This window comes from Elephantulus edwardii, unplaced genomic scaffold (genome assembly GCF_000299155.1).
Source record: "Elephantulus edwardii isolate Elephantulus edwardi_28Jun2011 unplaced genomic scaffold, EleEdw1.0 scaffold00066, whole genome shotgun sequence".
Lineage (NCBI taxonomy): Eukaryota > Metazoa > Chordata > Mammalia > Macroscelidea > Macroscelididae > Elephantulus > Elephantulus edwardii.
The window spans coordinates 8,766,582-8,781,519 of NW_006399816.1; the positions used below are offsets into that span (position 1 = coordinate 8,766,582).

General features: G+C 48.0%; 1 protein-coding gene across 1 annotated transcript in view; it reads left to right on the forward strand.

Annotated features, from left to right (window-relative positions):
- Positions 1-14,938, forward strand: part of HCN4 (hyperpolarization activated cyclic nucleotide-gated potassium channel 4) — a 56,275-nt gene that overhangs the window by 14,374 nt on the left and 26,963 nt on the right. The window contains exon 2 of the mRNA XM_006888319.1: positions 13,146-13,569. Within this exon, the coding sequence (XP_006888381.1) occupies positions 13,146-13,569 (424 nt within the window). The remainder of the gene's footprint in view (positions 1-13,145; positions 13,570-14,938) is intronic.

The window sequence follows — 14,938 nt, forward strand, 5'->3', positions numbered from 1 at the left end:
CCTTATGCCCAAGCCTGTGTCTTTTGTGCCTTTGAGAAGATGCAGTCACAATCCCTTCCCCCTGGAACTCTTTTCTTGTGCAACCTTCATGGCTCCCGTGGGGCCCATAAGAATCCTGACCGCTCATCACAATCTTTAAGACACCTCCCTTTCTTTTCTTCTGACCCGTACCGGGGCGGGATAGGGTGTCAGAGTTCTGAGATGTGCTTTCTTCCTGTAGCAAGCTTTCGATCTGGTCAGCTGCCCTTGGCTGACCTCTTTAGCCTCTGCACTGCAGAGATTCATGGAATTTGATGTGTCTTTAGAGATTACCCAGCTCCATCTTCTCATACTAATGGGGAAACTGAGGGACAAGGACTTGCAGAAAGTTAGAGACAGTGGGACTAACTCCGACAGTGGGACTAACTCCGAGTCTCTAATGAGGACCCTTGTCCTGGACTCTTCCTGTAACCCCTGTTCTCTACCCCCCAGTGATGTCTTTCCTGACCAGTGGACATGTTCAGGCTCCCTCCTCTTCAAGGGCTTAGTACCCTTTGGTACCCACTGGGCCATGCCGCCCCTGCTCCTCTCTGCCCACCTTGTCAAATACAGTGAATTACTCTTCTGGAAGTCACCCGCAGATTGCTTGGTGCAATGCTCCTCTAGCCTGCTTCATTCCCTACCTCATCCTTCCGATCCTGGCTACACATGGAGCTGGCCAGGATCACATTCCCTCTGTGGACTTGAGAGTATCCATTTCCCAGACTGGAGGTTCCTTGAGGTGGGACCATGTCTTGCATTTCAGGTCAGGGTCTGCATCTTAGTGATCACAGGAATAGGTGACAATGGTCATGGTCAACCTGCACTGAGTATTTACACTGCATACAGAGTGTTGCACTTACTGTATCATTTCCTTCTCTGTCATGCTGACTCTATCATTCTTACTGACACATGCATAAACAGGCTCAGAGAGGTTAAATGATTGCCCAAGGTCACACAGCCAGGCATTTAAATGCAGGAGTGCCTAACCGCCCTGTCTGCTACTCTAGCCTTGTTCTGCACCAGCCCCATAGGAAAGCTTGTTGAAAATGCAGATTCTCAGGCCCCACCTGAGACCTGCTGAATCAGACTGTAGCTTAATAAGACTCCCAGGAGATTTGTGTGCAAAGATTAGCTGGAGAAGCCCCATGCTATATGATTAAAGATCACTGCAAGGAAAGAGGAGAATCAATCTGTTACAGTCCTTGGACAACTCACCTTCTCCTTGGGGAGTGGCTGAGACTAACCCGCCTGACCAAGAGGACAGTACGGGCTAAGTCCAGGATGGGCCCAGAACCATGGGGACCTTGGGAGAGAGCCTCAAACAAGGGCACGGGATATCTTTATTTGAGTCTTTTATTCTTCAAGGAATTTATAATGTTCTAGAAAAACTGAAAAATAAAAAACCACATCTAGATCCAAACAGCGCACCCATAAGCTGAGCACTCGATGCCCTTGGCTCTCAATCGAACCACTTCTGGAGGCAGCCCCAGGCAGCTGAGGGAGCAGCTACCTGGGAGCCCTGTGATTCTGAGTCAGAGATTTCGAGGTGGTTTATAAATAGAGCCTTAGTGGCCAGGGAGGTGGGCAGAAGGGAGCCATTCATCTATTGTAAGGGGGGAGACCCTGAGGTCAGAAAGAGCATTGTGGCGAGGAGGGAGCAGTGTAGGGTTGGGTGAAGAGGCAGCTGGAAGGGAAGAGAGATTCCCTTAGAGGCCAACACAGAGCAGACCAGCCTGACCCTGGAGGGCTGTGGGAGGCAGCTATTTAAAGTCTGAGGGCGTGGGGGAGACTGAAATGCAATAGCACACAGGCTGGGAAGGACTTTTGTTTGCATGTCTGACCCCAGGCCCCTACCTTAGAGACAACCAGATGCTCTTTAGGGTGGATATAGTGTGTTAGGAGGTAGGCAGCAGCTCTGCCTAAGAGGAAGGTAAATGGGAACCTGGGAAGAAGGATGTTGTTGTTGTTGTTATGTACTGTTGAGTTGTTTGCAACTTATAGCAATCCTATGTACAACAGCTATGAACCCTACTCTATCTTGAGGCAATTTTATTGTCTCTGACACCCCCACCCCCATTACACCAGTCACTGAGTCAATCCATCTCATCCAAGGTCTTCCTCTCCTGCACTGTTCCTCCACCCTTCTAAACATGGTGTCCCTCTCCAAGGACTAGTTCCTCCTGGCAGTGTGTCCAAAGTATGTCAAATGGGGATTCAAAATCCTTGCCTCCAAGGAGCAGCCTGGTTTCACCATCTTCAGGATGGAGGAAAGTAAGATAGATGCTTTCAAACAACTCCCGTGCTTCGAAAGGTGAAGCGTATGTGGCATGTGTATAGAGGTGTGTGTTCATGCGTGTGTGCAGGGGCAGGCACTGGAATGCAATAGTCCTCTTTTCTTATTACACTTGCCTTCAAATGGCCCCTGTCTTTCCAACTTCAAAATGGACATCCTAAAAAAAAAGTCTCATCCTGACACCCCTGGGCCTTCACCACCTCCTCACCTCACCATCAGCTTATGAGCTCCCTGACCTGGGTTGGAGCATGGGCCGCTAGTCATTCTTTACAGTTAAGGCCTTTCCCCCCCCCCCAGATTTTAAAAGTGTTTTTAGGTTGATTTTTTTCTTTTTAATTTTTTTTTGTATTATGGGAAATTGAGAAAACAGCAAAAAGTGTAAGAAGCAAAAATCAGTGTTATCATTTTAGTACATTCTGAGTTTGCTTGGTAGTCTTTTTGCCCTAGCAACAGTCTTCCAACCATCTATTCATCTCCCATCCAGCCATTAAACAGTCAGAGAATGAGCATGAGACACCCACTGCTCAGCCCTGTGTCCAGCTACGTGCTCACATTTCAACAAAGGATGAGAAAGGATGAGCAGGGTGCCTAAGGGGCTTGTAGTGGGAAACTGAGGAATTGTCTACTAGGTGAGGGATGGAGAGGGATTCTGGGAGAGAAGCGAAATGACTTCCTTCCTCACCAACCCCTAGGAACTCCTGGGTCTCTGTCCTGAGTCTTTTGGGGAGAGATGAGAACCTTTGGCGTTCTCTTAGTGGGACAACCGTATGAAGTCTATGGCATGTCTTTGTACTGTCTGTTCTCTGCTGCCAGGTTAGAAGCAGTCACTGCCTCAGTTGAAGTCTTTAGCCATGTGTTCCTCCACCAGCCCTTCCTTTTACCCACTTTGCCATACTTCTCCTGGTCCATCGCTTGTTCATCAACCTTTTCCCCCAGTTCCAGCCCCTCCCCTCATCTCTGTGACTTCTCCACCATTCTCTACAGCACCTGGTGGGACCATCTGCTGATGCATCATGCTGGGAATCTTGGAGATTTCAATGTGATAAGTTCCTCAGTGTTGATCAGAGATCTGTGAAAGCCAGAATCTCAGAGGGCCACCCATTCTCTGTCACTTCTTCCAGACTCCCCGCCACTCAGACCTTGACGCCTGAGTCACTCATTCATTCACCTATTTGACAGTTCTCCATTAAGACCTGTTATGTAAGAGATACTGTGCCAAGTTCAGGGAGTTCCATGATCATAAGGTAGACAATCAAGGAAATACACTTTTTCACTGAAATATGATACTAGAACCCAACCTCTAAGGCAGCATGTAAGAGAACACCTGACTGGTTGTCTTTAGGATACATAGAAAGCTTTCCAGAAGAAGTGACACTTGATTTGAACCAAGGGAGCATGGAGGTGCACAGTAGTGAAGTAGTTCCAGGCGTAGATGACAGTATCTAGGGAAGCCCGGAGGCAGTAGGGAGCATGGCATGTTTGGAGTCCTAAGAGTTTCTTAGGCTATGAGGCAGGGAATGGTGAGAGCTGGGAGAGAGGAGACAGAGCCTAGAGGAGGAAAGGCCTTGACCATGGCAATGAGGAATTTGGCTCTTAGTTGGGAGGTGATGGTGAGGGAGGACTCTGGACTTGGTGGAGTGTGAAGAATGGAAAGTGGAGCAGAGAGGGTCACAAGACTGTGGTTAGGAACTGTTGGAGTTGTCCAGGTGGTGTGTTGGTGGGACTTTCTGGATCCAACAGGATTTCATATCAGAAGGTAAGGGAGACTTACAGGTTAAAAAAAAAAGGTAAGGGAGAATGAAGAGCTGAGAGTAAATCCTGGGTTTCCAGACGAAGTCGTTGGATGGCTTATGGTACCAATTGGGAACAAAGGGAAGTTGAGATGGGAAGCTGTTCAACTTTCCCAGGACATGTCAGTGTATGGTACCTAAGGGACATGTAGGTGTGGATGTGAATTAGCAATGGACACATGGATGTGGAGTTCAAGAGATGGGTCTAGCTTGCCATTCAGCAGAATATTGAAGACGCAGGAGTTGGTGCAGCCATGGAGGCAGGGTGTATAGAGGAAGCCTTTCTTTTGTTGTGTGCTGTCCAGTTGGAACTGACCCATAGCTGACCCTCCAGCAGGTTTTCAGGGGCTGTAAACTGCACTGGAGGTGATCGCCCATCCTTCTCCCATAGAGTGACTGGTAGATTTGAACCAATTGGCAGTGCCCCTCCTTCCCACCAGGCCACCAGAAGGGCTAAAAGAAACAGAAATGTTTACAAGGTCATTCAGAGAAAGAGGAGTCCACACACAAGAATGGAAAGGAGAGAGAGAATAGAGAAAAATGTACAGAGTGCAGCATCTCAGTTACCTGAAGAAAGAACAGACTGTGGAGTCGGATGAGCTAAGGATCATCGAGAAAGGAATGCACTGAAAAGTGCCTGTTGGACTTAAGCTGCAAGGTGTTTGATGGTGTTGCTGCTGAAAAGATAGGGGAGTGCTATGGACAGAAATGAGCTATGAGAAAGAGGAGGCAGTGATACTTCTTTCAAGAAGCTTGATCCCAAAGGGGAGAAGAAGTGAGGCTTTGGCATCTAGGGAAGGATTTTCTTTTTTAAGTTTAGAGAGCTTTAAAAGAAGAAAATGAGAACTGGTGGGAAATGATGAGTAGGGAGATTGAAGATATAGGCGGACAGGGGGATAAGCTATAGATTAAAGTCCCTGGAGAGGGAAAAAGGGTAGGAGGTCCAGAGGGCAGGTGGAAGAGCTCCCACTTCCCTGTGACTGGAAGGAGGGGAAAGGAGTGAGGGTGATACAAGCAAGTCTGATGGCAGAAAAAGCAAAGGGACATTCTGATGGTTTCTCTTTTTCTCTGGGAAGCAGAAGGTGATGTCATCTGCTAAGAGGGAGAGGCAAAGTGGTTGCTCCAGAGCTTGGATGGGAGAGGAGGTCCTTTGAACTAGCTGCGGTGGAGATGAAGTAAGTTTGCGAAGGTCTCCTAGGAGGAAGGGCTGGCAGATGTGAGTGTCCAGCTGGGTTTGGAAACCATGATGAGGAAATGGAAACACCATGGCTAAGAGACTTGATTATTTAGTAAAACTCATCTGATGTTGTGGAATTTCCTATGCAGCCCCTGGGTAAACGTGAAAAGGGTTCATAGTTGGACATAGTCAAGTTGGCCAAGGCTGGGCCATGCTCTAGGGCTGCGATTTCTGTAAAGGGGCGTGTCAGAGGATGGGGGCAAGGGAGATGAGGGTGCTGACTGGTATTTGAGAGTTTGATGATCTGGACCATGATGTCTAAGGTAGAGAGAAGGCAGGGATATTTTGATAAGAGAAAGAGAGGGTCAGAGGACTGGTCGTATCCAGGGCACTAAAGAACAGATGTTGTTGTAGTTGTTAGTTGCTACCAAGTCAGCCCCAGTTTATGTGGTCCTGTTCCCCATAAGATTAGACTTTTGTAATTCCTCAACACTCTTGGCACCAGCAGCCAGGAAATAAAAAAATGTATTGCGATGGGAAAGTCTGCTGTTAAGGACCTCTCTAGGGTACTCAAGAGCAATGGTGTCTCTCTGGAGACTAAGGTCCGCCTGATACAGGCCATGGTCTTTGCAATCACTTGTTATGCATCAGAGAGTTGGACAATGACTAGGGAGGATAGAAGGAGAATTGACGCCTTTGAGCTGTGGTGCTGGAGAAGAGTATTGAATGTACCATGGACTGCCAAGAAAACAAACAGATTCATCCTAGAGAGGGTTAAACCAGGCTAATCCTTGGAGGCAAAGATTCTGGGGCTTCGTCTGACACACTTTGGACATGTTGCAAGGAAAGCCAGGTCTTTGGAAAGGGACATCATGCTGGGTAGCGTAGAGGGACAGCGCAGGAGGGGAAGACCCTCTATGAGGTGGATTGATTCAGTGACTGGGGTAATCGGGATGGGTGTGTCAGAGGCAATGCAATTGGCACAGGATAGAGTAGGGTTTAGGGCTGTTGTACATAGGGTTGCTATGAGTCGCAAACGACTCGACGGCACATAACAACAACAACAACAATTCCTCAGACTTTCTCTGACTGAATTTCAGAAGTAGATCACAAAGACTTTCTCCCTGAACCATTGTAATCTGAAATTCTGCTAAAACGCCCAATCTTCACTCACAAATGGCTTCCCATTGGTTGCATTGGCTGAAAATCAAACCCAGACCTCCTAACTCAGAAGGTGAGAATTCAACCACGAACCAGCACTGCCCTCAAAGAATGTGTGTAACGTAACTGAAGAAGAAGGCTAGAAGGAGAGGTGGTTGGGCCAGAGAAAGGACTGACGATGTGGTATTTTAGAGCTTGAGGTAGTGATGGTCTAAGGACTATTAGAATGAATTTCTGAGTGGAGTTGCTTGGGGCAGCTTCAAGGCCCCAAAAGACCAGATTATTTTCTGCATGAATGATATGGAGCTGAAGTCACTTATAGTGAAGGCAGAACTTGGTGTGGACTGTGAGGCTGTGTACTAGGTGCTAGCATCACAAGGGTCCTCAAAGGTGGCAGATGGGTGCTGGAAGTTTAACAAACACATGGCTGGACTCTTAAAGGTTCTAGAAGTCATTTCTACTATAGGCGGGAAGTTGTAGCAGCAGGAAGGGAGGAAGAACAGAGTAGGAGGGGTATATAGGGTTTGGAAGTGAAGTTCTTAGGACAGAACTTAGGGAAGTTATGGAAAGTGATATAGGGGTCCTGGAGTGAAGAAGTTGAAGATAATAGGACACATGGAACCTGGAATGGGGAAAAGGAGTGGGAGTAGTGCAAAGAGTTTGGGGAGAGGGTGGGATGGGATAAAATATTGCTACGAGAATTTATATTTCTGCAAAGTGATCAGATGTAGGACTCAAAAGTCAGGCATCTTGAAAACATTACTATTTTAGAGCCTCAGTCTCTCTTCTGTAAAATGGGAATGATCGTAACCACTACCTCACAGGGTTGTTATATAAAATAATCCTTATCAGGAACTCGGACTAGTGACTGGCAAATATCAAGTCCCCAATAAATGTTGATTGCTGTCCTCCTCTGTTGTTATCATTATCATCTCAGTATCTGCTAAGGGGACCCAGAGGGACAGGGAAGAGGGAAGAGAGGACAGCTAAAGATGGCTCTGCGATTCTGAGCTTTTGAGGTTGAAGTACTGACTATCCCTTTCCCCTTTGGGGAGGAAGATGCTGAGTTCTTGGGTATAGTTGACAGCAGGCCTTCCAGGTGGATACATTGCACAGAAAAGTGAGAATGCAGGTCTGTGTGAGGAGCGTGTCTGGGAGGGAACTGCCTGAACAGAGGGAGGTGTGAGATGAGACCAGGATGTACCACTCACCCGGAAGAAAGCATAGATGTCCACAGCCTGAGTCACCCTGCAGGGATACAGAAGCACCTTGGACAAGGTCCCTGCCCTCAAGGAGCCCACGGTGCACTCTGCGTTCTAAAACCAGGGCTCAGCTGGACTGAGGCTCAGTTGGTTAAGAGATAGGAGGCACAGAAGAAGTAGTACTTTGCATGGATCTTTAACAATGGAAATTATTTTAATGGACAGAAAAACACATTTTCTTTCATTGAACGGAAAGAATTCCCAGTGAATAGCATCTGTGCCTAATGTATGCAAACGCCTATGGCAAGAAAGATGCAGCTGTGAAGGTGGGTGCAAGGATGAGGTGAAAACCAAACAGGGTGCACAGAGGAACGTATTTACAAAAATAGGTTCCTGGGTATGTGCGCACACGTGTGCGGTTGTGCGTTAATGTGTTCACGTGCACTGCGTATGTGCATATTCACACATGTATGAGTATTATACGTGCTTGAAGGCAAGCTCTGATATGGAAGGGCACAAAAAGCCTGAAGGAGATCATCCTATTATGAGCCTGCACTTCGGCCTTCCTTTCTGTCACCCGTTACATCTTCAAGCTCAAGGAAAGACTGACTGTTGGTTTGGTCCTTGAGTCTTATAGCTCAAATTCCCTTGACCTTCCACTCCACCCAATAAAATGCTCCAGATAATAGTGGAAAAGAACTGTGTGGCTTTTTCCCCCCCATCTCCCCCCCCTTCTCTCTTCTACATGGCACCTGCTCCCTCCCAAGCCAACCTGCAGAGAGGCCACCTGCCTACCTGGATGGATCTGTCCATCCAATTGGGAAGTGAGGTTCAGGATTGTGGGAGGACAGACCTGGGGCTGCACTCTGAGGGTGAGGACCTGGAGTTGGCTCTCAGTCTAGGCCTGAAATTGGGACAGGGCCTCCAGAGTCCAGTTAGGGTCTTGCTGGCTGGACTTTTTCTCAGCTTCAAGAACAATGGGATGGGGAAGGGTTATCTGGCTTGCGGGGGGCGGTCTAAGACCTCTACTTCAGACATAAGCTAGTTCTTATTTGTCCTAGTCCAGCTCTCTAGTGTTTCCCTGCTAAGTATGACACCTGAAACAAACCCATGCCTTGTGGGATTTATCCACTGATGATTCTAGGAGGCAGTAGGGTAATGGGGACATTGGATGTCCAGTTTGGAGCTTTGGAAATATCACTCTTCTCTCCTTTGTAGACTTTAGTTTTCCCTTCTACAGGATGGGCATGGATGCACCTGAGAGGTACTTATAGCACCCTGAAAACTGTGATGCTCCCAATCACTTCAGAAAGCCTGGGCATCAGGAGGATGGATACCTTGTTGCCTCTGTGACTGCATACATAGCCCTCTGTTTTCCTCTTGTGTCTTTGGGACCTGTGATAGACTGAGAACCCAGTAGAATGCCTCCCCAGTGTGGGTCAAAGGTGCCAGGAGGGCTCATCGGTCTCCTCACATCCCACTGAGGTACTTGAAACCTCAAGATAAGACCATACTGTCCCCCAATATCTCTGAATCTCACTGTGTGGTCTTGGGATGATACTTCTACTCTCTGAGCCTCAGTGGCATCATCTGTCAAATACAGATGATAGCAGCCAGTTCAGGACTGGTAGGAGGGTGAAATGAAATAAATACTGAATGGGAAGTCGATAAATGTGGAGTGTTTAGAGATCTTTCTGAATGAAGGCTGTGTTAGTCATCCAGAAGGCCCTACTGAAACTTCCCATTAAGGAATCACATGACATCAGGATGAAAGTAGATAGGGGCCAGGGCTGAGAATGGGAGTGGAGAAGCTGTTACCGACTTTTCAAGGCGTGTACCTACAGAGTGGGGCTGGCAGTCACGACTGACGCTGTCCATGGTGCTGAACACATCTTTGGCTCTGGTGAGGCTCTGCAGCTTTCTGGCAAAGATTTAAGGACAGCTCCCAAAGTCCAACTCTTTCCTACCTTTTCTAAGACACCTGTCTCAGAAGCCTGGCATGAATGGCATGGTATCTCACATTACTAGTCAGGCCCTTAAACTGAAGGTACATTGGTGGTGCAGTGATTAAAGAACCCAGGTGTTAACTGCAAGATTGGCAGTTCAAACCTACCAACCCCTCCAAGGGAGAAAGATGTGTCAGTCTGCTTCCATAAAGATTTCAGTATCGGAAACTGTTTGGGGCAGTCCTGCTCTGTCCCATACAATTGCTGTGGGTAGGAATTACCTTGATAACAGTGAGTTTGGCCTCCTACCTTGACTCTGAGTTTCCTGGAGCCGTGAAATCTTGCTGCCTTAGTAAATACATTCCATTGTCTGCCCAGTCAGGAAATACTATCTCCCCTGGTTCCCCCCACTGGCCCTCGGGTCCCTGATAAGGATTCTCTGCACTTGCCAGCCTCAGTGGATCCTTTGACTTTTTCCTACAAGTGTCAGTCTTTCTCCTTCACATGTCCCCTGGGAATTTGTTCTTTGTGAATTATTGACTTGGTTCAATAATTCAATCCTTGAATTTTTTATTTATTCCTTTAGTAACACAACAGGCATATATCAAAGCACATTACCAATAACGATTTATTGAATTCTTCTAACAATCCTGATAGGTGGTGGTTGTTAGCCACCTACTCATGATTGTCCCACATGCAACAGAACAATGTGTTTCCCAGTCCTGTAGCATCTTCATGGTCATTGGTGAGACCCATTGTAGTGGCCTCTGTGTACTTTGGGGACCTTCACAGATGGCGAAGTTGGCAAAGGACAGGGCAGTGTTCAGATCCGTTTTCACAGTGTTGTCAGGAGTCATCATTGACTCAATGCCAATTAACAACAACAGTAAAGACAAATCCAACCTAGCGTACATCTTCCGGCACTATATTCTGTTGTGATACATAGGATTGGATTGTCTCATTTTCAAAAGTAGATCACCTTTTTTCCTAGTCTGTTGTAGTCCAGAAGCTCAACTGTAATCTGTCCACCTCAGGTGATCGTGCTGGTATTTTAAATACTAGTGACATGGCTTCCAACATTATAGTGGCATATAAGCCACCACAACCTGACAGCCTGGCCTATGGGTAGTAGCATAGGTCAAAACACATTTACAAATAATAACGTAATTCCTTTGACAATCCTGTTTTATGTTCTTTGAGCAGATGAGGAAACTGAGGCATGAAGAGATTAAATGACTAGTTAGGATACTAGTAGAGTCAGAAAATCAAGCCCAAGCTGACTGCAGAGCCTATGCTGCTTCTCACTGGCTGAGACTACCTCTTGAGCAGCTCTCTGATGCTCGGGACCCATCATTTGTGGGGTGAATGCTCTAGTACTCCAGCCAGGCCCTAGAAATATCCATGAACATCTGAAAGCTCGTGATGGGAACAATTAGTCAGAATGCAAGGAAATGGGTGTTTTTGCCTCATGTAATTTGGTTTTATGAAGACCACTAAATGCAAACATTCTCCTGTTAATTACTGTCTCAAATTTGGTCTGTAATTGAGGGAACTAGAGCTGAGGAGAGCAGAGAAACCCGCCAGAGTGGCAGGCCTGCCCAGTCAGCACTCCTAGCTGCTTTGCGCCTGCTCTGTTAATTTTAGCAACTCCTCCAGCCTGAGTGTATTATTAGCTTTATGTACAGAGGACCACATGGCCCTCAGTGGCCTCTCTATGCCACATGGGTTGTTTTGTTTTCCCCAAGAGATCAAATGAAAAGGAATGACAGCGGTGTGTGTAAAGAGTGTTTGCACACCGGGTGTGTGAATGGGGATGCCTGTGTGGGGCACCTGATGAGTGTACACAGCTGTCCTTGGATGATGTGTGTGAAGCTCCCTGGAGAGTGTGCCCAGCTCAAGAGTGTCCCAAAGGAGCAGAACCACCCACCTGGAGCCCATGATTCCCTGACAGGATGTGCTAGGCTCTGGGTGGTACCTGGGAGGGAGGGGTTATCATAGCTGGGATAGGGGTTTGGGGGCGGGAGAAGGGGCAGCGGGCTGAGGGTTAGGAAAGGAGTGAAGCTGATCTCCTAGCATCAAGCTTAGGATGAGAAGCTTTAGCCACATGAGGCCGTAGGGGGTTGGCTCTCAAATGATCTGCAGGGGGCTGCATTTCTGGAAACTATCCTTCCTGGATAGTGGGTGTGCTGTGTGGCATCTCCCCACTCCCTTCAGGGAAGCCAACCCTGTCCTCTCATTGATTCCTGACAGTTGTTAGTTGTTGTAAAGCACTTTTTTGTCCCCCAAGCTCTTTAGGCAAGTACACTTTGTATTTGAGGTAGAATCCTCCAAAAACTGGAGGAGAGCTTGTCGGTTCTGCCACTTCCTCCCGGCTTCCCTGTGGTAGAGAATTACAGATGGCTAGAAGGTTCTTTCTCTTGAAAGAAGACAGGCTAATTTCTGCCCAATTATCTGCTATTGTGTAACCATCTAAATTAATAGCAGAGGGAAACAGCTCTGCCTGGCAGGCCCTGGGATGGCCGCTACCTGGGCAGAGTCACTAGGAATTGTGGGCCACACCTTTTAGACACAAAGTCTGTGCCCTCTGAGCTGTGTCCACACTCCAGAAGAGGGCCTGCTGGGCCAGGTGGGAGACAGCCCAACACAGACCTTGTGAATTGGTTTTGAACCTCCTCACGCTGCTCACCTTCTCTGCAGCTCTACCCTAGGATCCCCACTCCTAACCCTGGGGGTGGCCTGGCAGGTGCTTTGAGGCTGTAGGAGAAATGTTGTCAGAATCCTGGGCTAATCTCACCCTAGTGTATTGAGTGGTTGACACCTCACTGATGCCTGGGACTCCCCTTTTAATACCTCCTGCCTTTGATAACATCATTACCTCCCTAATTCCTTCTCCTGTCAGGAAGTAAACCTCTCTAGGAAGATGAACCAAAAGGGAGCCCCCAGGGACTCATTGTGGGGGAAACCAGATCAGAATGACAGGACACCTGCCCGACAGTACACAGCATGCCAGTGACAGAGCTGGGGCTGGAGCCCAGGCCTCCTGCCTCCCAGGCACCTGCTGTACGTCTGGATCATCCCTGTTCTCGGACCACAGTGTGTGGGTGTATGGCACGTCTGCCTGACAGCCTGTCTCAGACCTTGCCTGACCCTCAGGGAGGGTGGAAGAGCCTGGCCTGAGCTTAGGCTGGTGTAGAATAAGCTGCTCCTGTAGCTAAAACAGCCTGTCACTTCTTTTAGGATGCTGTTTGCTTTGCTTTCCAGCCAGAATATCACTGGGGGTAGATATGTCTGTGGAGAGTTCATCATCAGGGGAGCGTGTGAGATCACCCGGCCAGGGTGTCCTCAAGCCTCTGGCTCCCCTGGCCCTTCCAGCCTTCGCTCCTTGCGCTTATACTCAGGTGCCTCATCTCTCTGAATGTCCTAGAAGCTCCCATGCCTGCCTGCCTGTCTGCCTGTCTGTCTCTCTCATATTTTCTCTCCCTTGGAGTTTTCTCTCTGGTTTGGTTACTCACACTCTCACACCCCTGGCAACTGATCCCCTGTGTCTCTGGGCAGATTTTACTGGGACCTGACCATGCTGCTCCTGATGGTGGGGAACCTGATCATCATTCCTGTGGGCATCACCTTCTTCAAGGATGAAAACACCACACCCTGGATTGTCTTCAATGTGGTGTCGGACACGTTCTTCCTCATCGACCTGGTCCTCAACTTCCGCACAGGGATCGTGGTGGAGGACAACACCGAGATCATCCTGGACCCGCAGCGCATAAAGATGAAGTACCTCAAGAGCTGGTTTGTGGTCGATTTCATCTCCTCCATCCCAGTGGACTACATCTTCCTCATCGTGGAGACGCGCATCGACTCCGAGGTCTACAAGACCGCCCGGGCCCTGCGCATTGTCCGCTTCACCAAGATTCTCAGCCTCTTGCGCCTCTTGCGTCTCTCTCGTCTCATCCGATACATTCATCAGTGGGAGGAGGTAAGTGGTCAGACCCACCTGAACGACCTAAGCTTCCCTGGGCAAAGGGGTCCCTTTCCTTCATGGGTTGGGGTCAGGTTGGAGGCTGCTAAGTAATCATAGATGAATGCAAGCCACAGATGGTCATGGGCACACCAGCTCTGAAAACACTGATCGTAGTAGTTTTATGACCTCTAGCCATGTGCCGGGAGCACTGGGAGCCTAGTGGTAAGAAGCTGCACTGCAATCCTGAAGGCACACAGTTCGAGACCACCAGTGGCCCCATGGCAGAAGGATAGGCAATCTCCTCCTGTGCAATTAACTGCTTCTGAAAACCCACTGGAGGGTCAGCTGTGGGTCAGTTCTGACTCTGTGGTACACAACAATAACCACGGTGTGCTAGGGACCTCTGATGGCCTAGTAGTAAGAAGCTGTGCTGTAGTCCCAAAGCTGGTTCAAGTCCACCAGCTGCTGTATGGGAGAAGGATGAACAGTCTCCTCTCCTGTGATTTTACGGACTTTGAGAACCCACTGGAGGGTCAGCTGTGAGTCATTTCCAACTGAGCAGCACAGTGACAACATCCACAGCCACGTACTTGTGTCATCGATGGGAAGTTAGTCTGTTAAGCTAACATCCATGCCTCTCTCTGGTGGTTCAGATCCACCAGTGGCTTCAAGAGAAAGGTGGGCAGTCTCCTCTCATGCAATTTGCAGCCTCCTGAAACCTGCCAGAGAGTCAGCTGTGCATTGGTTCTGACTCAACAGCATTGAGTTTGAGGATTTTTTTTAAAAGGAGTTCGGTGGTACCGTGGGTAATATGTTGGACTGCTGACTGAAAGGTCTCTGGTTCAGATCCACCAACCAGCACAGTGGAATAAAATGAGCAGTCTCTTTCCGAGAGGCTATGCAGCCTGGGAATTCAATGGAGGGCCGCTAAGTTGGAATTGAGTCAACAGCAATGGGCGTGGGGGTTTTTTGTTTGCTTGGGGTTTTGTTGTTGTTTACCATGTACTAGATACTGTACAAGGCTCTTTTAGACATCCTGTCTTATTTAATTCTGCCAGCCACCATAAAATCACAGTTATAGAGTCAGCTCAGACTCATATTTCTCATCCATCACGTCTCTGAGAATGTTAGTCTTTCTGGGAGAAGACTGTTCCTTTTTCTTTCATGGATTTGAACTCCTCACCTCTTGGTTAGCAGGCTGTTACATTACACACTAAGCTACGAGGGCTCAGGGGACCACACAGGTACATATAGGTTTTCAGTTTTTATACAAAGAAATTGAAAAGCAGAAATATCAAGTGGTTTGTATAAATTCATGCAATTGAGACTTGGTAGATCTAGAATGTAAACTTAAGCTGACTTACCCCAAAGCCTACACTGTTAA